General features: G+C 38.1%; 1 protein-coding gene across 1 annotated transcript in view; it reads left to right on the top strand.

Annotated features, from left to right (window-relative positions):
- Window positions 1–266: 266 nt before the first annotated feature.
- The window catches only part of LOC126596496 (uncharacterized), a 46,879-nt gene continuing 20,807 nt past the window's right edge, over window positions 267–26,338 (top strand). Inside the window, exon 1 of the mRNA XM_050263100.1 lies at window positions 267–1,724. Within this exon, the coding sequence (XP_050119057.1) occupies window positions 445–1,410 (966 nt within the window). The 5' untranslated portion in view covers window positions 267–444 and the 3' untranslated portion in view covers window positions 1,411–1,724. The remainder of the gene's footprint in view (window positions 1,725–26,338) is intronic.

Consider the following 26,338-nt stretch of genomic DNA (forward strand, 5'->3'; position numbering starts at 1 on the left):
TTTATTTACTGAATTTGTTACTCCTAATAACTCCGCCTGTGTAAGTTTATCTTACATTGCCGGTCCCAAGCCCGGATAAAGGAGGAGGGGGAGGGTGTCACATAGTCGACAGCCGGCACTCCTCGGTTACGTCGAATCATTATGAAAATGAATCCAGAACGAAATCGCGCTAAAGCTAGGGTGTCACCCGTAAGTAGCGCACTGTGTAGCCCGAGCACAATGATAAGTGAGCAAGAGTCGCTATATCTCCATCGGCACCCGGATGCAGTGTTAAATGAACAAGGGGGCCATAGAAACTTCTTTTTGAACGACTCCACTCAAAGTTGTTTGGGAGCATATGCTCCTATCAACTTTACACAAGACACACAAAAGAAGTACTTTGATCCTATTAGACGGGGGAGGGTGAAGAAGCTAGGACAGAAGGGTAGAGTTCAAGAGAGTAGAATGTGTCTAGGAACGTGGAATATAGGAACCTTAACGGGAAAATTTATGGAAGTAGTGGAAGTTATGGTGAGGAGAAGGATAAATATTATGTGCCTACAAGAAACTAAGTGGGTTGGTCTTAAGGCAAAGGATTTAGAAAACTCAGGGTTTAAACTCTGGTATTCGGGCACAAATAGAACGAGAAACAGTGTTGGCATCATCGTGGACAAGACCTTGACACAAGATGTTGTAGATGTCAAGAGGGTAAGAGATAGAATCATGGCAATCAAGATTGTAATAGGACAAGAACTCATCAATGTGATTAGTGCGTACACACCTCAAGTAGGGTTGGATACGAGTTCGAAGGAGAAATTTTGGGAAGACCTTGGAGACTTGGTGCAAGGAATTGTGCAGACGGAGAAGTTATTTATAGGAGGAGATTTAAATGGACACGTGGGTAGGGAGACAGGCAACTATGGAGGTTTTCATGGTGGCCATGGTTTTGGGGAGAGAGACGAGGATGGGGAAGCTATCTTGGATTTTGCAATGGCATATGATCTCTTCTTAGCCAACACATTCTTTAAGAAGAAAGAAGAACATGTGATCACCTACAAGAGTGGGTTGTCAAAAACACAAATAGATTTTCTTCTAATGAGGAAAGAGGATCGTATAACTTGTAAGGATTGCAAAGTTATACCGGGAGAGAGCTTGGCTAATCAACATCGCTTGTTGGTGATGGATGTACATATCAAAAGAGTGAGAAAAAAGAACAAGACTTGGAAGTGCCCAAGGACTAGATGGTGTAATCTAAAAGGAGAAAAACAAGCCATTTTCAAAGAGAAAGTAATCACCCAGTGTGTGTGGGATAGAAAGGGGGAAGCTAGCCAAAGGTGGGATTCCATGACTAGTTGTATCCGAAAAGTAGCAAAAGAGGTATTAGGAGAGTCCAAGGGCTTTGTTCCACACCAAAAGGAATCTTGGTGGTGAAATGAGGAGGTACAAACAAAGGTGAAGGCTTAAGAAGGAATGTTGTAAAGCCTTATACAAGGATAGGACCGATGAAAATGGTGAAAGGTATAGAAGAGCGAAGCAAGAGGCGAAGAAAGCTGTGAGAGAAGCTAAGTTAGTGGCTTATGACGATATGTATAAGCGACTAGATACCAAAGAATGAGAGTTGGATATCTATAAACTAGCTAAAGCAAGGGAAAAGAAGACAAGGGACCTAAACCAAGTGAGGTGCATCAAGGATAAGGATGGAAAGGTTCTTGCTACAGAGAACGCGGTCAAAGATAGATGGAGAGGTTATTTTCATAATCTTTTCAATGAAGGACATGAAAGGAGTACTTCTTTAGAGGAGTTGAGTAACTCAGAAGAGTGTAGAAACTACTCATTTTATCGTCGAATCAGGAAGGAAGAAGTGGTTGTAGCTTTGAAGATGATGAAGCATAGAAAAGCAGTGGGCCCAGATGATATACTGATCGAAGTGTGGAAAGTCTTGGGAGAGACAGGTATAGCATGGCTCACTGACCTTTTCAATAGGATTTTGAAAATGAAGAAGATGCCAAATGAGTGGCAAAAGAGCACTTTGGTGCCTATCTACAAGAATAAGGGCGACATACAAAATTGCATGAACTATAGAGGTATTAAGCTAATGAGTCATACAATGAAGCTCTGGGAGAGAGTCATTGAGCATAGATTGAGGCAAGAGACACGGGTTTCGGACAACTAATTCGGGTTCATGCCAGGGCGCTCAACCATGGAGGTAATCTATCTCTTACGAAGATTGAGGGAAAGATATAGAGATGGGAAAAAGGATTTACACATGGTCTTTATAGATTTGGAAAAAGCGTATGATAGGGTCCCAAGAGACATTCTTTGGAGGATTTTAAAGAAGAAAGGAGTACGAGTAGCATATATCTAAGCTATAAAGGATACGTATGAAGGAGCAAAGACTGCCGTAAGAACTCATGAATGACAAACCGAAAGCTTCCCCATAACTGTAGGATCACATCAAGGCTCATCCTTAAGTCTTTACCTTTTTACGTTGGTAATGGATGAGTTAACAGGACATATTCAAGATGATATTCCTTGGTGTATGCTTTTCGCAGACGATATAGTGTTGATATATGAAACTCAAGAAGGGGTAAATGCGAAGCTCAACCTTTGGAGAGAAGTGTTGGAATCTAAAGGTCTTCGCCTAAGCCGATCAAAAACAGAATATATAGAGTGCAAGTTCAGTGCAAATGGAGGCCAAAATGAGTTAGGGGTGAGGATTGGAGATCAGGAAATACCAAAGAGTGACTGCTTTCGCTACCTAGGATCTATCTTGCAAAACAACGGAGAATTAGATAGAGATCTCAACCATAGAATACAAGCTGGATGGATGAAGTGGAAGAGTGCATCCGGCGTGTTGTGTGACCGTCGTATGCCACTGAAGCTCAAGAGAAAATTTTATAGGACGGCAATAAGGCCGGCGATGTTGTATGGCACAGAATGTTGGGCGGTGAAGCATCAACACGTACACAAAATGGGTGTAGCGGAGATGAGGATGCTTCGTTGGATGTGTGGGCACATGAGAAAGGATAAGATTAGGAATGAGGATATCCGAGGTAAAGTAGGAGTAGCCAAAATTGTAGGAAAGCTGAGAGAAAATCGGTTACGGTGGTTTGGACATGTACAAAGAAGGGCTACTGACGCTCCAGTTAGAAGATGCGACTACGGGACAGAGGTTCAAGGCCGAAGGGGTAGAGGAAGACCTAGGAAAACTTTGGAAAAGACTCTCAGAAAAGACTTAGAGTACTTGGATCTAACGGAGGACATGACACAGGACCGAGCACAATGGCGTTCTAAGATTCATATAGCTGACCCCACTCAGTGACTTGGATTTTTCAAGTTTCCAACCCAGAAGTTTTCCTCACTCGGGAAATTAAGGGAACACTACCTCAACCTACATGCTCCATTCATAAAGCTTCAACAAAAGAAAAATTCAAAGAACTTAGTGAAGAAGGCTTTGGTGTATTACGTTGAAATGAAGCAAAGCTTATTTATTGATATCTCCGATAAGTTACAAATATGTACATATACATGAGTCAAAATAAACAAACAAGAAGGAGCCTTCACAATGGTTGCTTAGGAGAAGTCTCAGCAGTCGGTAAAGCCCCAGAAAGAGAAGGCACCGGAGGGTGATCATTCGGAGCCTCAGTATTGGACAGAACCCTAGAAGGAGGAGGCATCGGGAGTTGATCATTTGGAGCTTTATTACGCGGTACAGCTTCAGAAGACGAAGGTAATAAATGCCTTTGGAACAAACCCACAAACCTCTGATGATCAAGTAAAATCTGACCATCAGATTCCTTCATCTAGTCAAGCTTCATCTTCATGTTTGTAGCATAGTCATGTACGAGCCGGTGCAACTGTTTATTATCATGCTTGAGCCCTCTAATCTCCTATTTGAGACTTATCACTTCAGCCGCCAATGATTCAACTTGGCGGGTTCGAGCAAATAGGCGTTGGGCCATATTAGACACAGAACCTGCACACTGAACACTGACAGCCAGATAATCCTTAACAGCCAACTCATCAGACCGTTGGAAAAGTAGTCTGTTATCTTTGGGAGTGAGAAGGTTCCTGGCCACCACCGCAGCAGCCATATCATTCTTCATCACGGAATCCCCAACGGTAAGAAGACTAGTAGGGGATAAGAAGGATGCGCGCCATATGTTGTCTGGAGAATGCGTGGCTGCCTCTTCAACAAGGTTCAAGTCAAAACGACGGTCGGAGGGGCCAGACATTTTCAAAGGTGTTGAAGAGAGAAGAGGTCGGACAAATCAAGATCTTAGAAGTGCAAGAATGAAGCTTCTACTAGTGGAGATTCAAGTGTGCTTTAGAATTTAATGCCAGCCTCTATAAAAATCTGCACTCGACGGAGCTTCAGAAATCGAAGAGGCGCCTGCTCAGAAATCGAAAAGGCGTTTGCTTTCTCAAAAGCTGGGCTGCTCAGAGACCACGAGGGCCGATCTCAGAAATCGAAGAGGCGTTTGCTTTCTCAAAAGCTGAGCTGCTTAAAGACCACGAAGGCCAATCTTAGAAATCGAAGAGGCGCTTGCTTTCTCAAAAGCTGGGCTGCTCAGAGATCACGAGGGCCGATCTTAGAAATCAAAGAGGCACCTGCTTTTTCAACCTTGTCAGCACCTGTCACATGCACACTCAGCTTTACGAAAATTACGGGGCATTCTGTCGAAGATTTTTGGTGAAGTATAAAGCACGTGAATCTTACTGTTCAATCATCCACTTTCCACATGCAATATCAACTCATGGGTACCACAGATAACTTTGCCAAAGATCTCTGGCAAAGTTTAGACATGTGAAGCTTGCAGCTCCCACTACATCGCTATGACCAAGAAAGGTAAAAGAATAGCAAAGAAACAGCACTAACAAAGTTTAGACACATAAATTTTGAAGGTCTAGCTACCATATTATTACCCACAAGGGTAAAGGAACAGTACCACTGCTGGATATTTGGAAAGTCCTTGTGTGTCAACCTCTGTGCTCCGTGGCAAGGTAAACTAGCAAACATGCCTGATAGGAACATATTTATGCGACTTAGTTCGCTTGTTCTTGTGCATTTGTGTTGTTATTTCTTAGTTAATTATGTATTTTAAGCTATTTTCGTGTGTTTGTAGGTCATAATAACAAAGTTGGCAAGAAAGTGCATTTTGGAGCATTTTTTAGCATTTTTGAGCCAAGATTGGATAGTGCAAGCATGGAGACATGAGGATGGATGTTTTTGAAGATTTGAAGGCTAGATATCATCATGTGTGTGTGCAAGTGTGTTGACCTACAACTTCAAACATCCATCCACTACACCCATTACATCCACTCATTACCAAACATCCATCCACTACACCCATTACATCCACTCATTACCAAACACTCATCCACTACACCCATTATATCCACTCATTACCAAACATCCACCCACTACACCCATTACATCCACTCATTACCAAACAATCATCCACTACACCCATTACATCCACTCATTACCAAACATCCACCCACTACACCCATTACATCCACTCATTACCACAACACTCACCCACTACAACCATTACATCCACTCATTACCACAACACTCACCCACTACACCCATTACATCCATTCATTACAACTCCATACACTCCTCTCCCTAGCCTATAAATACATCCACCCTTCACCATAATTAGGGGGCCATCATCCAAAGACACTACATTTCACATCTCACAACTTCATTCACAAACACAATTTCCTTGCCGTGACCTCCATCCATTCATCTAGCCATACTACATCTCACCAATCCATACACTTTCATCTCTTAGTTGTGCAAATCCATTCCATCCATATATCCATACACATCCTAGACACTTGTGCTACAAAAAGGTGGTGAAAACAAAGGTCCTTGGCATTTTAAGCTTGGAACCTTGGAGCGTTTTAGGTGTACTTCGTTCTTGCTTTCAATGTCTACTTTGTTATTTTCTAATTTTGTTGCAATTATGAGTGACTAAACCCCTATTTAGTTAGGGGGAAGTTTGAAGCCATGAACATGCTTGATATTTGAATTGATTTCTTCCAATTGTGATTTGATAAGTTATGATTGCAATTCAATTATCTATTTTATTCATAACTGATTCTTGTATGTTTATGAAGGATACATACTTAGTTTTGATGCATGAATTAGATGCTAGAATATAAATGAGTTTCACCTAATCGTTACAAGTTTATATTCATGAGTAATGAAGGTTGTTTATCACAATCGCGTTAATTGAATTCTTGGCAATTGTATCATGCATTCATAGTTATAATTGCCTCGTCAACACTTATGATTTTCATTGAACGTAATGATCTCTGATTGTATCTTTATTATGCAATTCATATAGGGGACTTTTAGAGAATGATTTGGGTTGTCGCATGCATTCATCCAATTCAATGAGTAAAGGAAAATCTAAGGGTTAATTTGTGCATCACGGTTAATCTGGGGTGTTGAGCATCATAGTTTATTGAAAAGCAATTGGAAATCGATTCATGTACAAGTGTGTCATGTGTGAAGAGCGGACCTCTAACTAATCCATCCATCATTTTATTTCTCAAATTCATTTTATAATCTGCCTAGTTTTATAACTTGCTTGTTTATTTCGAATTCGTCAAAACCAAAGTTGTGTTAGAGTCAAATCTGCCCAGGAAGTGTTTTTAGGCAATTTTGAGTGTATTTAAGTTGTTTTGCGTCTTTAGAATTTGTTTTGAGTCCCTTGAGTCTATTCAAACGTTTTTAACTTTGTTTTTATGTTTTTGAGTAAGTTTAGAGGTTTTAGCAAGCCCTCATAATCCCCGGTTTAGAACGATCCCTACTTGCGTTTATACTACAATTTGACAACAAGAGGGTTTAATTTGAGTGCTTAACTTTCATCGCATCAAATTTTGGCGCCATTGCCGGGGATTAGCAACTTTGCTAACCCCCCGTTGTTTCTTTTTCATGTCTTTTGTTTTAGTTACTGACTTTGTTTCTATTTGTGCCTTTTATTTCTACTTATGATATTTGATTTAGTTTTGTTTCCTTGATTTCAGGTACTAGAGAAGTAAGACATGAATTTTGCTACCATTCAAGCTCAATTGGCGAAACTTACTTCTCAATTGTCACAATATGCCGAAGGGACCACAATTCAAAGTGTCCCTACATATGGTGTGTCCTATTAGCAAGGATATCCAACTCATCAATGTTCTCAATTCGCTGCGAATGAAGATGCTTAGGGTTATCAATGCCATAGCCAATCATGGGCAACATGTTTTCCAACGTTTACAATTCGGATTGGAGAGATTATTCAGATTACATGTGGGGAGAACCTCAACAATTCCAACAAGATGGGTATTGGCAGCAAGAAGAAGAGTTCTATTCAAGGCCTATGCAGCCACCACAACAATCTTTCCTAATTGAATTCAAGTACGTCTTTGGATAATGATATGTTTAATAAGTTACTCACCTCTTTGAACCAGGAAGTAGAAAATGGAAACAAAGAGATGCAAAGTCAAGCCAAGAAGACGGGTGAATTGGAGAAGCAAATTGGGCAGATTATGGAGTTCATGGCACAAATTCAAGAGCAAAGTGAACTCACCAACTCAACTATTGAAAATTTGAAGGAAGATTTTGAAATCCATGATGCTATCATTTTAGGAAGTGCTATAGAGGTTGGAGGTAAACCCAAGACATCCAAACCAAGCCAAAACATGGATGAACAACTGCTGCTCGAAGAAGAGGAGAATAACAAGGCCACGGCAAGGGAAGAACCACCATTGCCGCAGCCTCATATGCCCTCTATGTCGTCCATTACAACCAAGGTAAGCCTAAATTCAATTTGTCCTGACCCCGTTTCACCAAATGTCCTTATTCCTTGCAGGATCATGCAATCCAAGGAAGAAGCGGATGAGAAAGGCATCTTCGAAACCTTTCCAAAGAATCAAGAGCAAGAAGTGGATGGGGAATGTCTAGAATTCATCAAAGAATATACACTTGAGACAAAAAATCCCAAATAAGTTGGATTTTATGACACGGGACAAGTCATAACTCTCAAAACACCAAATCTGGCCAAGTCCCATATCCTTGCAACCTTCAAAGATGTTGTGTTCGTAATTGAGTTTGTGTTGGAGCAAGCAAGTAAGCCATCTTCTCCAACTTCAATTTTATTATATACTAACTTGCTGATTTTGATGATTCAGGCACCTACACTAGAATTTAAACCATTGCCTGATCATGTCAAGTATCACCATCCATTCAAGGATCAATTCCATGTTATGGGCCCTATCCAAGTTTAGAAGGAAGTTTCGTCTGGCTGAAAGACGTTAAAGCAAGCGCTTCTTGGGAGGCAACCCATGTATTCAAATAAGGAATTTTTTGAATCGCTCCATAAGCAGTTTTGCGTTTCTAAAAACCTTCCCTTTTCTGCAGTTTTATTTTGCCATGATTATCATTTTTATTTGTTGCTTGTTTAATTGTTTTTGGTGTGGGTTTATTTTTGAAACACTGACATATATGCAAGGTATTTTTACATTCATTTTCATGAAAGAAAAAGGAACATTAAGCAGAAAAATACAAAAGTGAGCCTTCACAAAGGCTGCTTAGGAGAAGTCTCAGTAGTCGGTGGAGCCTCAGTAGTCGACGGAGCCCTAGAAGGAGGAGGCATCGGAGGTTGATCATTTGGAGCTTCATTACACGGTACAGCCCCAGAAGACGAAGGCAAATGCTGTTGGAACAAACCCACAAACCTCTGATGATCAAGTAAAATCTGACCATCAGATTCCTGCATCTGGTCAATCTTCCTCTTCATGTTTGTAGCATAGTTATGTGAGAGCTTATGCAACTGTTTATTCTCATGCTTGAGCCCTCTAATCTCCTGTTTGAGACTCATCACTTCAGCCGCCAACGATTCAACTTGACGGGTTCGAGCAAATAGGTGTTGGGCCATATTGAACACAAAACCGGCACACTGCACACTGAGAGCCAGAGAATCCTTAACAGCCAGCTTATCAGACCGTTTGGAAAGTAGTTTGTTATATTTAGGAGCGACAAGGTTCCGGGCCACCACCGCAGCAGTCATGTCATTCTTCATCACCGAATCCCCAACGGTAAAATGACCAGTAAGGGATATGAAGGATGGGCGCCATATGTTGTCTGGAGAAGGCATGGCAGCCTCTTCACCAAGGTTCAAGTCAAAACGACGGTCGGAAGGGCCAGACATTTTCAAAGGTGTTGAAGAAAGAAGAGGTCGGACAAGTCAAGATATTAGAAGTGCAAGAAGGGAGTTTATACAAGTGCAAATTCAAGTGTGCTTTGAAATGAACTGCGTGCCTCTATAAAAATCAACACTCGACGGGATTTCAGATATCGAAGAGGCGAGCTCAGAATTCAAAGAGGTCAATTCAAAAATCGAAGAGGGGCTAGCTTTCTCAAAAGTTGGGCTTGCTCAGAAACCACGGGCCATCCTCTGTTCTAGATTTGTCCGCACTCGTCACATGCAACCTCTGGACTCGACGGAGCTCAGAACTTGAAGATGCAAGCTCAGAAATCGAAGAGCCATCTGTTTTTCCAGACGTATCAGCATCTCTCACATGCACGCTCAGCTTTGCAGAAATCACAGGCAGTTTGTCGAAGCGTCGATTCCAGATATCGAAGAGGCATCTGCTTTATCCAAACGTGTCAGCATCTGTCACATGCACGCTCAGCTTTACGAAAATCACGGGCAATCTGTCGAAGATTTCTGGTGAAGTAGAAAGCACGTGAAGTTTATTGTTCAATCATCCAACGGTTGCCGACAAGAGTGAAAGAATAGTACCGGTTATTATTTCCTATAAATGTCGACCTTCACCCTCCATAGCAAAGCAGACATATATAACCTTCCGTCATCTCCGAGAATGCCTTCCCAACGAAGCTTCTTGAGTCACTCAGTGTTCCTTATTCCTTGGGGTACCTCTACAAACAACTCATCCAAAGCAAAAGTATTTCATATCATGAAGGTTGAAAGCAAGAGTATCTCATATCATGCTTTCTCCCTGTCCTTCTCCTTGTCGTTGTTTTCATCTACGAGACAAGGAGAAAGAGAGCAATCAGCCAGCACTTGGTATCAATCTTCCGATCTGAAACTGACTGCCTGGAACCCCTTCCTAATTGCTTACCTAGCCCTGCTCTCGAGTACTCATCTTCAACATCTTATGCTTCCTCTTCGTCTACCACATCTGCTTGGGGAACAGATAAGGGAAGTGAAAATGATACCTCGAAGCATGTGGAGACAAGGTACTAATTCATCCTCAGCTAGGGACAAGGAGAAAGAAAGCAAGAGGTGGGCACTTGGGAAGATTGAAGAAATAAACAGACCATCACTTCTACCTCGTGCCTGCCTGTCGTGCAGAAGAAACAAGCAGAGAAGAATGCAGACTGCACAATCAAATCAACCCAGCAGAAGGAGTCTGATTTGAAACCAAGGAACTCTCGCTCAGAATTCCGAACCAGTTCGAGATCAAAGCTGTGGAAAGACAACAAGATCACCTATCTCCAAAACCAGATTTGCGTTCTTAAACTCTACTCTGTCTGGTTTTTACTTTGCCATACTTGTCATGTTTATTCGTTGTTTGTTTGTTTGCTTGTTTGTGTGTGAGTTTATGCTTGAAACATTGAGGACAATGTTTGATTTAAGTGTGGGGGGGGGTAACCAAGTTGTTTTGCATGAAATTCGTAGGAGTTTATCACCCATTACTTCTAGTGTTGTTCCTTGCTGTTTTAAGTGTTTTTTTTAAGATGTTTTGGAGTGTTTTAATGTGTTTTGATATAAAAATCCGAAAATCTCATAAAAATTTGAAAAATTGTTTTGAAAAACCCAAAAAGAGTTGTTTTTGTATGTTTATTTGTGTCTTAGGGTACCTTCCAACACAATGATGAGGATTTGGTTTTTAATTACATGACTGTTAAAGAGAGTTATAAACATGGATGAAAATTTGATTTACTCTTTGATGTATGCTTGGTTGTGGTTATAATTTAAGAATTCATATGCAATCATAAAAGGAAAAATCAGTTTTTTTTGTAACATGCTTGAAAGAAGGAACTCAAACTAACGTTACATCATTGAGAGACTTGGGCCTAAACATTTATTTGGAGAGTTATTGATCTGTGCAATTTTTTTGTTTTCTAAAGTCGTTGCATGATCTCATTATTCTTTGCTTGGTTGCTACTTAGAAGGCGTTTCATCATTTAGTTCCAAATGCTTGAACTCATGCTTATTTCATTCAAAGCATGTTATTGATTTGCGTAACACATATTCAAGATGAAGTTGTTTAGTGAGCCAAGAGCCAAAAAGCCTATCTCGTTCATTATGTGTTTAAGTTTAACCCCGTTGAGTCTTGTGTTGCCTATGTTCTTTGTTACCCACACTATCCTCACCTAGCCTAGATTAGGACCATCCATACCCTTGTTCTTGAAGCATAGTAAAGCATAATTTAGAAGGAATTCCTTTTGTTGAACTCTTGCAGAAAAACAAGTGTGGGGGAAGTGATTCTTGTGTGTGTGTGTGTGCCAAAGTCCTTCATAAGGCACGGGCAGAAAAGGAAAAGAAAAAGAAAAATTCATGGAAAATAGAATGAAAAGAACAAAAGTTGTGAAAAGAGTTGAAAAATTTATGAGAAAGAGCTCTAAAGTGTTGTTTGTTGAAGAAAGGGTCCAAAGCATTGAATTCGACCCTAAGTGTTGCATGAATCTTCCCTTTGTGTTTAAAAGTTGATTTTTGCATTCTAAAGTAAATTTCAAGTGTCGATTCCATTACTTTGCTTGCTATCGCTTTAAGAACATTTGTTATTCCTATCCTTTCTTTGTTAGCCATTACCCCCAAGCCCTGTTACAACCCTTGACTTCAATCTTGAGTGTTGTGTGTTTCAATTTGTGGAGTTTGAAATTGATATGAGCATATGGTGTCACTGGTTCTCGCATCTAAGTAGTAGCATTCCATTCATGAGATCATATATATACATGAATTAATAATTCCAGAAATTGCTTCTTTGTTGAAAAACATATGTGAGTACTAGATTTCATGTTTACATCAATCTTCTCACATATACCTAATATAGGGAGTGTAGTCAGAAATTCTTGTGTGAAAATAAGAATGTATCTAGTAAGGAATTGAGGAAATTCTCTAAGGCATGTTACTATATTCAAAATGCTGTTTTAATTTATTAAATGTGAGCTAGTGAATGGTGACTATGATTAAGTATGCTCGAGGGTAAGGAATGCTTAAATCTATGTAAGTGGTGATCTTTGGCATGTCATGTTTCATTGAAAATCCCTGACGCAAATGTTGGAAGGTTAGGTTGTGTTTTCTTTGTTTTGTTTGTTTTGTTTCGTTTTGTTTCTTTTGTTTTGCTCGAGGACTAGCAAAAGCTAAGTGTGGGGGAATTTGATAGGAACATATTTATGCGACTTAGTTAGCTTGTTCTTGTGCATTTGTGTTGTTATTTCTTAGTTAATTATGTATTTTAAGCTATTTTCGTGTGTTTGTAGGTCATAATAACAAAGTTGGCAAGAAAGTGCATTTTGGAGCATTTTTGAGCATTTTTGAGCCAAGATTGGATACTGCAAGCATGGAGACATGAGGATGGACGTTTTTGAAGATTTGAAGGCAAGAAATCAACATGTGTGTGTGCAAGTGCGTTCACCTACAACTCCAAACATCCATCCACTACACCCATTACATCCACTCATTACCAAACACTCATCCACTACACCCATTACATCCACACATTACCACAACACTCACCCACTACACCCATTACATCCATTCATTACAACTCCATACACTCCTCTCCCTAGCCTATAAATACATCTAACCTTCACCATAATTCGGGGGCCATCATCCAAAGACACTACATTTCACATCTCACAACTTCATTCACAAACACAATTTCCTTGCCGTGACCTCCATCCATTCATCTAGCCATACTACATCTCACCAATCCATACACTTTCATCTCTTAGCTGTGCAAATCCATTCCATCCATATCTCCATACACATCCTAGACACTTGTGCTACAACAAGGTGGTGAAAACAAAGATCCTTGGCGTTTCAAGCTTGGAACTTTGGAGCGTTTTAGGTGTACTTCGTTCTTGCTTTCAATGTCTGCTTTGTTATTTTCTAATTTTGTTGCAATTATGAGTGGCTAAACCCCTATTTAGTTAGGGGGAAGTTTGAAGCCATGAACATGCTTGAGATTTGAATTGATTTCTTCCAATTGTGATTTGATAAGTTGTGATTGCAATTCAATTATCTATTTTATTCATAACTGATTCTTGTATGTTTATTAAGGATGCATACTTAGTTTTGATGCATGAATTAGATGCTAGAATATAAATGAGTTTCACCTAATCGTTACAAGTTTATATTCATGAGTAGTGAAGGTTGTTTATCACAATCGCGTTAATTGAATTCTTGGCAATTGTATCATGCATTCATATTTATAATTGCCTCGTCAACACTTATGATTTTCATTGAACGTAATGATCTCTGATTGTATCTCTATTATGCAATTCATATAGGGGACTTTTAGAGAATGATTTGGGTTGTCGCATGCATTCATCCAATTCAATGAGTAAAGGAAAATCTGAGGGTTAATTTGTGCATCACGGTTAATCTGGGGTGTTGAGCATCATAGTTTATTGAAAAGCAATTGGAAATCGATTCATGTACAAGTGTGTCATGTGTGAAGAACGGACCTCTAACTAATCCATCCATCATTTTATTTCTCAAATTCATTTTATAATCTGCCTAGTTTTATAACTTGCTTGTTTATTTCGAATTCGTCAAAACCAAAATCCCCCTTTTACTTTGTTGTTTCAAAGTGTTAAATTTCTATTTCGTTAGTGTTTTTGAGTGTTTTGATTCAAACCAAAACACTAAATTCATCCAAAGTTGTGTTGGAGTCAAATTTGCCCAGTAAGTGTTTTTAGGCAATTTTGAGTGTATTTAAGTTGTTTTGCGTTTTTAGAATCTGTTTTGAGTCCCTTGAGTCTATTCAAACGTCTTTAACTTTGTTTTTATGTTTTTAAGTAAGTTTAGAGGTTTTAGCAAGCCCTTCTAATCCCCGGTTTAGAACGATCCTTACTTGCATTTATACTACAATTTGACAACAAGAGGGTTTAATTTGAGTGCTTAACTTTCATCGCATCAAATTTTGGCGCCGTTGCCGGGGATTAACAACTTTGCTAACCCCTCGTTGTTTCTTTTTCATGTCTTTTGTTTTAGTTACTGACTTTGTTTCTATTTGTGTCTTTTATTTCTACTTATGATATTTGATTTAGTTTTGTTTCCTTGATTTCAAGTACTAGAGAAGTAAGACATGGATTTTGCTACCATTCAAGCTCAATTGGCGAAACTTACTTCTCAATTGTCACAATATGCCGAAGGGACCACAATGCAAAGTGTCCCTACATATGGTGTTTCCTATTGGCAAGGATATCCAACTCATCAATGTTCTCAATTCGCTACGAATGAAGATGCATGAGGTTATCAAGGCCATAGCCAATCATGGGACAACATGTTTTCCAACGTTTACAATTCGGATTGGAGAGATTATTCAGATTACATGTGGGGAGAACCTCAACAATTCCAACAAGATGGGTATTGGCAGCAAGTAGGGGATAAGAAGGGGATAAGAAGGACCAGTAGGGGATAAGAAGGATGGGCGCCATATGTTGTCTGGAGAAGGCGTGGCTGCCTCTTCAACAAGGTTCAATTCAAAACGACGGTCGGAGGGGCCAGACATTTTCAAAGTGTTGAAGAGAGGAGGTCGAACAAATCAAGATCTTAGAAGTGCAAGAATGGAGCTTCTACTGGTGGAGATTCAAGTGTACTTTGGAACTTAATGCCAGCCTCTATAAAAATCTGCACTCGACAGAGCTTCAGAAATCGAAGAGGTGCCTGCTCAGAAATCGAAGAGGCGTTTGCTTTCTCAAAAGCTAGGCTGCTCAGAGACCACGAGGGCCGATCTCAGAAATCGAAGAGGCGTTTGTTTTCTCAAAAGCTGAGCTGCTTAAAGACCACGAAGGCCGATCTTAGAAATCGAAGAGGCGCTTGCTTTCTCAAAGCTGGGCTGCTCAGAGACCACGAGGGTCGATCTCAGAAATCGAAGAGGCACCTGCTTTTTCAGCCTTGTCAGCACCTGTCACATGCACACTCAGCTTTGCGGAAATTACGGGCATTCTGTCGAAGATTTTTGGTGAAGTATAAAGCACCTGAATCTTACTGTTCAATCATCCACTTTCCACATGCAACATCAGCTCATGGGTACCACAGATAACTTTGCCAAAGATCTCTGGCAAAGTTTAGACATGTAAAGCTTGTAGCTCCCACTACATCGCTATAACCAAGAAAGGTAAAAGAATAGCAAAGAAACAGCACTAACAAAGTTTAGACACATAAATTTTGAAGGTCTAGCTACCATATTATTACCCATAAGGGTAAAGGAACAACACCACTGCTGGATAATTGGAAAGTCCCTGTGTGTCAACCTCTGCGCTCCGTGGCAAGGTAGACTAGCAAACATGCCCAACCTTTACTCACATTCGAGAAAACACTCCCAACAAGATTGCTTGCTCCAAAATCGAAGAGGCACCGCCCTCCGAATCTCGAGAGCCAGACTCCCAACATGATTACTTTCTCAAAAATCGAAGAGAGACCGCTTTCCGAATCTCGAGAGCCAAACTCCCAACATGACTGTTTTCTCAAAAATCGAAGAGGCACTGTTCTTCGAATCTCGAGAGCCAGATTCCCGACAGGATTGCTTGTTCGAAAACCGAAGAGGCACCACTTTCTCAACTTCGAGAGCCAGATCTCCTTGGATAAAGCTTGTCTGTAATCTTCACACGCAACATCAGCTTTCCAGATACCACATACCACTTTTTCAAAGTGCTCTGACAGAGTTAAAACACGTGAAGCTGGCAACTCCCACTACAATGCTATGACCAAGCAGGGTAAAGGAATAACATTACTACTTGTTGTTAAGGAGGCTCCTATATATGTCGACCTCCATCCTCAACGGACAGGCAGACCTGCAAAAATACTCAACCCTTCCTCATATCTGAGAGGGCACTCCCAACGAAGCCTTTCAAAATACTCAGCTTTCTTTCCCCTCGATAATACCTCTGCAAACAAGCTACACCAGAGCAAGAATATCTCATATCATCAGGGTTAAAAGAAAGAGTATCCCATATCATGTTTTTCCCTGTCTTTTCCTTTGGCCTTGTTCTTACCTGCAAGACAAGGAGAAAGAGAGCAATCAGTCAGCACTTGGAATCAAGCTTCCAGTCATAAATTGACTGCTTGGAACCCCTTACCTAATTACCTACCTGGCATTGCTCTCGAGTACTCATCTTCAACATCTTATGCTTCTAGAGAAGATACCACATCTGTTTGAGGAACAAATAGGGCAAGTGAGAAGGATACAAGGAAGCATGTGGAGACAAGCGTAACAGAACACGTGCCGATACATCCACTACTTTGTCAACAGCAAAAGTATCCCATATCAGCAGGGTCGAACGTAATCTAGATTTGATGAACTTGTTTTGACCCTCAAATTCTTCAGTCGGCTTTATACTTTGGCGGAAACCAAAAAACCCTCTAACCCAGTTCAAGAATAAGCATGTGGAAAGTTACTTCTTCAAAAGAAAAAGTATCTCATATCATTTCTTCTTCTTTTTCTTGTCTTTATCCTTCATGCTGCCTTCAAGATAGGGAGAATGAGAACAATCAGCCGGAACTCGAAATCAAACTTCTGATTTGGGACTGATTGCTTGGAGCTCTGATTGCTGTGTCTGTCACCTCTTTCAGTAGATCCCCTAGCTCGGCGACTTGGGGGACTCCTATTACACGGTTTGTATCACACTTGACCAAGCTTGAAACTACAAGTAAGCTTCAAGTGAAATTGATACATTACCTTGTGCATCTCCATCAGTTAAAGATACCACCCCTGGATGGAGGAAGAGTACTTCCAGAGAAGATGCCACATCTACCTATGAGATAGATAAGGCAAGTGAAGACGATACCACACTTCGGTACTTAGAAGTTTCATGATTACTCAGCAGCTTGGACTTGTAAGTCCCCAACCGAGGAGTTTCCCTCACTCGGGAACTTAGGGGAGCACTGTTTGTACCATACTTGACCAATCCCGAAACTACCGAGCACCGATCAACGTTACACCATCAAGGACCTAGAAACGTTTCACTCCAACCAGGAGGTCAATCACAGAGCGACACGTGTCGACATCAGAAGCCAATCATAGCGCGACACGTGCCAACATCGGAAGCCAATCACAACACGATACGTATCAATGTCAGAACAAGGCTAGAAACTCTCTTCTATAAAAGGAGATCATTCTTCCACAATATTTCCTAATGTCATTTGTACTAAATCATTCACTTGTACTCACTAAATGAGAGTTTGAACCTATGTACTTGTGTAAACCCTTCACAATTAATGAGAACTCCTTTACTCCGTGGATGCAGCCAATCTGGGTGAACCACGTACATCTTGTGTTTGCTTTCCTGTCTCCATCCATTTACATACTTATCCACACTAATGACCGTAGCAATCTAGCGAAGATCACAAACTTAATACTTTCTGTTGTACCAAAGTCCTCACTGATTTTGTGCATCAACAATCCTTAAGTCCTTACCTTTTTACGTTGGTAATGGATGAGTTAACAGGACATGTTCAAGATGATATTCCTTGGTGTATGCTTTTCGCAAACGATATAGTGTTGATAGATGAAACTCATGAAGGGGTAAATGCGAAGCTTAACCTTTGGAGAGAAGTGTTGGAATCTAAAGGTCTTCGCCTAAGCCGATCAAAGACAGAATATATGGAGTGCAAGTTCAGTGCAAATGGAGGCCAAAATGAGTTAGGGGTGAGGATCGGAGATCAGGAAATACCAAAGAGCGACCATTTTCGCTACCTAGGATCTATCTTGCAAAAGAACGGAGAATTAGATGGAGACCTCAACCATAAAATACAAGCTGGATGGATGAAGTGGAAGAGTGCATCTGGCATGTTGTGTGACCGTCGTATGCCACTGAAGCTCAAGGAAAATTTTTATAGGATGGCAATAAGGCCAGCGATGCTGTATGGCACAGAATGTTGGGCGGTGAAGCATCAACACGTACACAAAATGGGTGTATCGGAGATGAGGATGCTTCGTTGGATGTGTGGGCACACAAGAAAGGATAAGATTAGGAATGAGAATATCCGAGATAAAGTAGGAGTAGTCGAAATTGAAGGAAAGATGAGAGAAAATCGGTTACGGTGGTTTGGACAAAGAAGACCTACTAAAGCTCCGGTTCGAAAATGTAACTACGGGACAGAGGTTCAAGGCCGAATGGGTAGAGGAATACCTAGGAAAACTTTGGAAAAGACCCTAAGAAAAGACTTAGAGTACTTGGATCTAATGGAGGACATGACACAAAACCGAGCGCAATGGCGTTCTATGATTCATATAGCTGACCCCACTTAGTGGGAAAAGGCTTTTTTGTTGTTGTTGTTGTTGTATTTGTTACTCCTAATATTTCATAATCTAGACTAGTTAAGTTTTTATATTTTTCTTTGAATATTCCACTAGCATATCCACAAATTGGTGAATTTAGAGCATCTTTTGCTAACAAAATAGCTCCCCAACTAATTTCTGACGCATCAATTTGAAGAACTAGGTAGTCATCTTCTAATGGCAAGGATAAATCTGGTATGTTCTTAATTTTTTTTCTTTTATTCTTTTTACTAATTCTACATCTTCTTTATTAAATTTTATATTCCGTGTGTTACTTGTTTTCTGATATAGGCTACTAATTTCTCTAGATAAATTCTGAATAAAAAAAAAGGTCTTGCATAATTTAGTTTTCCTAAAAAGTTTTGTAATAATTTTTTATCTTCTAATTTGTCAAGCATTTCTAATATTCCTTTACTAATATGAGGTTGTAATTTAATTTTTCCTTTGCCTATTTTTAAACCTAGAAATTCTATATACTCTTGAGCTAATATCATTTTTCTCTTACTTATAACCAAACCTTGTTCTAAATTTTTTTTAACACTTGAGAAAGATGATCATATTGTTCATCTAAATCTTTACTAAAGACTAAAATATCATTAATATAAACTAAACAAAATTCTGAAAATGGTTTTATATTAAAAATATTGTCCATTTTTCTTTGAAAAATCGATGAGCATTTTTCAATCTAAAGGGTAACACTATCCATTCAAAGTGTCATTCACTATAGCTAAAGGCTGTCCATGGAATACTTTCTTTATCTAATTTAATTTGCCAAAATTCTGATTTACAATCAAATTTATTAAATATCTTTTTATCTTGGATTCTATTTATTAGTATTTCTTTTGTAGGAATCTTATATCCCTTTGACCAAGTGTTACCATTTAGTCTTTGGTAGTTTATTACCATTCTTGCTTTATCTCTTAAAATTTTCGCTCTATTTCTTACCATAAAGGCTGCTAATTGATGTGGACTCCTCCTTTGTATTACTCCCAACTTTAAAAGTTCTTCTATTTGTTTTTGGAATTCTTCTTTATCTTTATATCATAGTCTATGTTCTTGGTGATAATTCTGAAATCTGGGTTTATAATGTCTAATTTGGCTACTTCTTTATTTCTTTCCCAATATTTTATAGGATTTTCTCCTAATACTTGGGTTTCTTCATCTATTTTAATCAAATCATCTAGATTTGATTTTGTCTTGTGAAATTTACTTTTGCTAATAAATCAGTTTCATATTGTTTGTTTAATTCGAAATCATTTTCTGCTAATTCGATTTCAGCTTCTATAATCTGCTCTAGTTGCCTATATTCTTCAATTTTGAATTTTGGTAATATTAATTTCATATTTTCTATGCCTTCTATGTTATTTTCTAGGGTCCCACCATGCTTTGCAGGTGAAAACTCTGATAGAGGGGTAAGAAGAGAAAATGTAACCCTTTGTTTAAAAAAGGTAATATGTTGATCGACATAGAAAAATCCTCCTGTGAGGGATCGCAAAAAATTGAAGCTTAAAATAAACTTGTGATGATGTTTGATATGACAAATCCAAGTCTGCGGTAAATGATATTTTTCTGTAGTTATAGTAGGAAAACCAATTTGTGTATCAAGTAAAGTTGTATCATATGAAAGTGTTCCTTCCATTTGAATGCCATAGACTTTTGGAACTTTTGTATGATATCTATTTGGAAATAATTGTGTATCTATATGACTTCTACTTGCTCCTATGTCTACAAAAGCTTATAAGTGTATATAGGATTTATCTGGGAAATAAAGTGTACAAGGTATGATAATACCCATTGGTCTTTTAAGTGAAATATTAGCTATAGGTAAAACTTTTTCTTCTGGTTCTATAATACTAATGTCATGATATTCTTGTAAAGGTAGATCATTCTCTTTTTCATTATATGATTCTATTGTACCTTCTAAGATTCTTTTCCCAAAGACACGAGGTAATAATAATTATGGAGGTATCTTTGATTCATAATGCTTTATCTGATTGGTTAGTTCTCTGATTTCTCTTTTATATTCTTTCAATTGCACATCATATATCTTCCTTTCATTTTTTTATCTGATATTCTAATTCTTGAATTTGAAGCTCTAAATTTCTATTTTTAAGCTTTTCTTCTCATAAATCAAGTTCTAAATGTTTTTGTGATAAACTAGAAGAATATTCTTCTTCTTTTAGAAATTTTTCTTGAGATCGTTCTTCCCTATAATCGTAATCAAAACATTTTATATGTCTTACATCATTACACTTTAAACCTTTTACTTTATTACTTTTATCTGGGAAATGGCTATACTTACTACATCTTTCTATCATAAAACTTGAGTATTTTACAATTCATTACATAGTAAAATGTGTTATATCTTTTAGAAGATGTATAGTTTTATCATCAGAAGAAGATTCTTCTTTTGAAGAATTAAGCAATATTTCTCGATCTTCATTAGAATATATACCATAAACTGATTCAGCATCTATATTATCAGAATTGTCTATAAACACTTGTTCTGTATCTTTTATGATCTTATTATATTCTCTTATTTGTCGATTCTGACTTGTTTTAGGGCATTTATTGGCCAAATGATCTTTCGAGTCACATATATAACATCTATAGTCCTTTCTTAATTTGTTCTTATTATACCTCTTAACATGTCTTTTGGGACGATATTTGTTAGGATAATTTGTAGTTTTTCCGAACGTATATTTCTTTCGAAATGAAGTATATTTCGTAGGGGTGGGTTTGGTACGGTTACTGTACCAAAACCCTTGTATCAATTACTGTACCAAACTTTCGGTTTGGTAAAATCTATTACCATTACCGTACCAAACTTTCGGTATACCGAAGTTCGGTATTGCCAAAAGTTCGGTTGGCATGGTATGGCAATGGTAATTGCCATTTTGTTTTGGGACAAAATCTGTTTTTGTTTTTTTAACCCAATTCAAGGGCAAAACTTTTTTTTTTGTACCTTTATCTCATACATTATAGATTAAATTCATCTATTATTCATCTATTATTCATCATTCACAATTCACACACATAATAATTCAAATGAAGCATCTAGATTCATCATGAAAATTAAGCTTACAATCCAAATAGAAGTTACGAACCAAAACAAATAGAAGTTAACAATTCAAATAGAAATTAAAGTTTCAAACCAAATGAAAATTGGAAGTAAACTTCAAAAAGGAGAATTCATTGATCAGTAATTCAAGCTTGAGATGTCAAAGCTTTTGGAGAAGGCATTGAACTTGTAGAAGATTGAGTTTGTGTCAAGCCTACATTACAAACAAAGAAAACATATTAATTAGTAGCAAGAAGAATTAAAATTGAAAACCATTTAATAACAAATTTACTAAAAAAATTAAAGCATATCTTTCTTGTTTTCTCTTCTTCCATTTTCTTGTAAAATTGAAGCATATCTTCCGTTGGTCCTTGTAGAAGTTTACTTCATCTGCCCTAAGCCAACCACTAGTATGCACTAGTGCCTCCATTATTTTAGGAGTCAAGGATACCCTAAAAGGGTTAACAACCCTCTTCCCTAGGCTAAATGCATTTTCACTAGCAACAGTAGAAGTGAGGGTTACAGAGATATTTTGGCTATTTATGAAAGAATTAGGAACTCTTTTGTGTTTGATTTCCACAATTTTAAGAGATCAAAGTCACCAACAACAATGCTAATATAAGTAGGGTTTTATTTTCAAATTTTTGGAATATTATAAATATGTGTTATATAATTATCTATTATATAATTTATAAATTATAAATCATATTGTATTTTTAGTATGGTACGGTAATACCGTGGTAATGGTATCCATTACTAATACCATACCATGAAATTTTGGTATGGTACAATACCGTACCATTACCGATTGGTACAAAAAATTTGACACAAAATTGGTATGGCACGGTTGGCATGGCAATTTAGCAAAAAATTCACAAAAAATTTGACACAAAATCGGTATGGCACGGTTGGCATGGCAATTTAGCAAAAAATCCATTTCGGACTATTCTTTTGAAACTTGGTTTTCTTATGTTTAAAGTATTTCTTTCTAAGTTTCTTCTTTTTCCCTAAGTAATTACTAAACCCGGGCATATAAGTTTCTTCACAGTAACTATATTCTCCTTTACTTTAAAGATAGGTAAATGGTAAAATTGTTTACACTATTCATTTCAACTATAATCTATTATAGTCTTTCGTAATTTGTTTTGTGTTCCCTCGATGCTATCTATTCTGTTTTGTAGTTGAATTATTTGATTTTAAACCTTTTTTAATGAACTTCTATTTCTTTAGGCTTATCTTGTAAAAGTAAATGCATATAATTATCTATTACTAAACCTTTCTAAATTTCTATTCATCTTGTCCTTTCTTTGAATAATCAAAGTTTTCAATCATTCTTATGTCTGGGAAGATTTTCTGCTTTTGTCTTCGAACAGTTTCTAAGTTGTCTGATATTTGAGTTAACTGCTTAACTAAGTTTCTATTATTCTCGTGAATTATTTTTTTCTAAATATTCTTTTATTTCTCCATACTTCCTTTTCTTCCAATTTTTTTAGTATACAGTTTATAAAATTTAATTGTGCGGATAAAATCTAATTATCTATTGTTACATTATGGGGTACATGAGATATATGAAAATAATATTGATGTTTTGATCTTGATATTGGACAATGGAGATTGCAATATTCTCTTTGTTTGAGGTCTATAATATCTAATTTTTTTTTATTAATTGTCAATTCTGATAAATCTAATTTCATTTACACATCTATACATCTTTTCTAAGAACTAGGCTCTGATACCAATTTAAGCCAATATAAGGGAGACATACTTTCATTCTTGCTTTTGGCTAAACAACTAGTACCTCTATGATTTGCCTTCATTTTCCTCCAACCCAAGCATCATTATCTCCCATTTCGTCCATCTCTGCTCTCTGGTTCGAGCACGTCTCCTCTATTTCTCATATAGTTCGAGCAATCTTCACCAACTAAAGTAAATTTCCTTCTCTCAACCTTTGTTTCTGCTTATTTAAAAAAAAAATTGTTGGATATGGAAATTTTTAGGTTGACGGGCTGATAGCCCACTCTAACAACATCGATACTATCTCCACTTAACCACCTGCACAATCTTCAGGGGTGGGGTTTTATCACAAAAAGCCTCGATATTAGTTAAAGTGGGGTAATTCTATTTAAAGTACTCTTTCTCCTTCCCTCTGTCCGATGTGGGACAATTGGTTTCAACTCTTCCTGAACACTTTAGTATCAAGTTGCTTAAATTAAAGCCATAAACCCAGAATCCTATAAACCCAGAAAATACATGAACCCATGATCCCATTATTTAGCATGATAGAATTGTAGTTTTCTCATGAACCCATAAAGTTTCTATCCTGCTTTCTTTTATATTAGTGGCCTTCTTGACCACTTTAGTACCAAATTGCTTCCCATAAACACAGAATCCTATCAACCCAAAAAATGCATGAACCCATAGTCCCATTATTTATTCATACATCGTAGCATGATATAATTGTACTCTTTTCATGAACCCATAAACCCAAAAAAAAAACACATAGCCTTCCAATATCCAGTTTAGGCTTTCAATCTTCCAATGTTGAAGTGTATTTTGGCATCTAGAGTCAACTACCATGTTCTCTAGGGATAGCTATAGGCACTAGAGTAATTAGTCTTCTTTCCTTGATTTAAGGGATATGATTGATTGGTGAGCTACCATGTTCTCTAGGGATAGCTCTAGGCACTAGAGTAATTAGTCTTCTTTCCTACCTCTCTAGGCACTAGAGTAATTAGTCTTCTTTCCTACCTCTCTTTCTTCCACCTCTTTCTTCTCATATATAGATGGACCCCTTTGACATTAAACTCATGAAATACATTACAAATTAAAGCCATAATTTCTATAGGAAGGCCACTAGTATTAAAGAAAGCAGGATAGAAATAGAACCAGTCTAAAGTTTGGAATTCTTTATAGGTCCAAATTTGGACCTATTTTCAAAATCACACTTTTAATCTTTCTGTATAAACTTGTTCTTAGATATAGGCATTTTGATGACCCCAAAGACTTCAGTGAATAGAGTGCGTTAGTGATGATGATGAAGTATTATATGTAACAAATTGTTCAATAATTTAACAACCCAATTTAATTAATAATATATCCAACAACACGTCCTTTAATGTCATTTACACAGTTACAACAGTTTTATATAAAGTACCTACAAAATAATTAACATCTTATATCAAAAACCAAAATCTCAAGCTACCAAAGCCTCACACGCCCACGAGATGGGGAATGGTTGGCCTATGGATCTCCGATGCCTAAGTCAGTATCTCTGAAAACAGTGAGTACGTTTAGGGCTTGTATGAGTAGCAAAAGCTTACCAAGATTTGGTGGAGATGGAGGTATTTATAGGAAGGAGTAGCCAGCCATAGGGATATGGTTTTGGCCCATACATGCTGGCATTTGATTAACCAAGGTGTGTCATCCGTTGGTTGAATGAGTAAAGAATATTTCCAAGATATTAATTATGAGATAATATTTTGGGATAATAATGGAAGCATCCACAATTGATTGTGATAGGAATTCCTTACTTGATATAGTTTATTTTCAATTGGGAATGTATTAAAGATAGGACTTAGTAATTAATCTTATCTTTAATGCCCTTGACTTTTCCATACCACGAGCATAGGAGTTTTGAGCAATCATGGTCAGCTACTTGCACCTCTAGGGATGTTGAGCTGCGCATGAGAGTAGTTGAAAAACATGCTCATTTAATGAGGGCATTCTTGTCTTTCCAAAGAAATAGTCCACGTGTTATCTTCTGGATTTTTGAGATTATTTTTTGCTCCACAAATACCCCCACACCTGCTGGGCTACAAGCAAAAAATGGCAATAGGTGTGGAAATCTCAAGCTGAATAGGTGAACAAATAGATCTTTCCCAAATTGATGTAGATCTTCCACTTTGACTTGGAGATAGAGTCTTCTAAGGAAGGGAAACCAATTGCCACCAAAGCCTATGTAAGCTTGCTTTAAGCAGGGAGTTAAATAAATTTGAAGAACAATTTTATCCCAATAACAAAGAACGAAAAAACTAGAGGATATTATAAACCCATCCCCTAGTTTTCTTCTTTGTTTGCCTTTGCGAACAGTTGATCGTCATCATTGTTCTTCTTCTCCGCGCCGTACCAAAGTAAGGAAAAATTAATTTTCTTTCTTCTTTATCTTTTTGGAGTCTTGAGGCTTGATGGAATGGCTCGACAAGGGCTGATGAGATGATTGGGCAACCACATGCCTACGATACATGTAGGGCAGCTTGAAGGAGCTATTGTGGTTTGGCATAGCACGGCTGGTTGACAGGGGCCAAGAGCTAGCTCGGCTCGGGCAAAGGGGAATAGCGCATTGAGGTGCAAAGCTAGGCGAGCCGCAAGGCTCAAGCCCATCTGTCTTTAGGCCTAGCACGGGCCAAACTGTAAGCAAGATGCAACCGCGCGTCCAAGCCTACTTACTGGACTTTTAGTTGAGAAGAAATCATTTGGCTGCTCATAGGATCTGCCGCTTCTGGAAAGTTTGACATCGAGTTGTCAAGCATCTGGGTCTGGAAATAGAGTGAAGTATCCAGTTGTAGTTAAGTCTAGATCGGCTTCTAAAAGGCTCACCACTAAGAGGACTGGGGAGGAAAGTCTGTCACTTGAAATAGTCGATTTGGTTGTTAAAGAGGCGTCAAAGCCTGTTTCTTCTGTTGCTACCATGTCTGTGTTGCTTGCTAAGAATGAGGGAACTGCTTAAGTTTGATTTCTCAGCTGTAGTAGACAAAGTGG

This window comes from Malus sylvestris, chromosome 13 (assembly GCF_916048215.2).
Source record: "Malus sylvestris chromosome 13, drMalSylv7.2, whole genome shotgun sequence".
Lineage (NCBI taxonomy): Eukaryota > Viridiplantae > Streptophyta > Magnoliopsida > Rosales > Rosaceae > Malus > Malus sylvestris.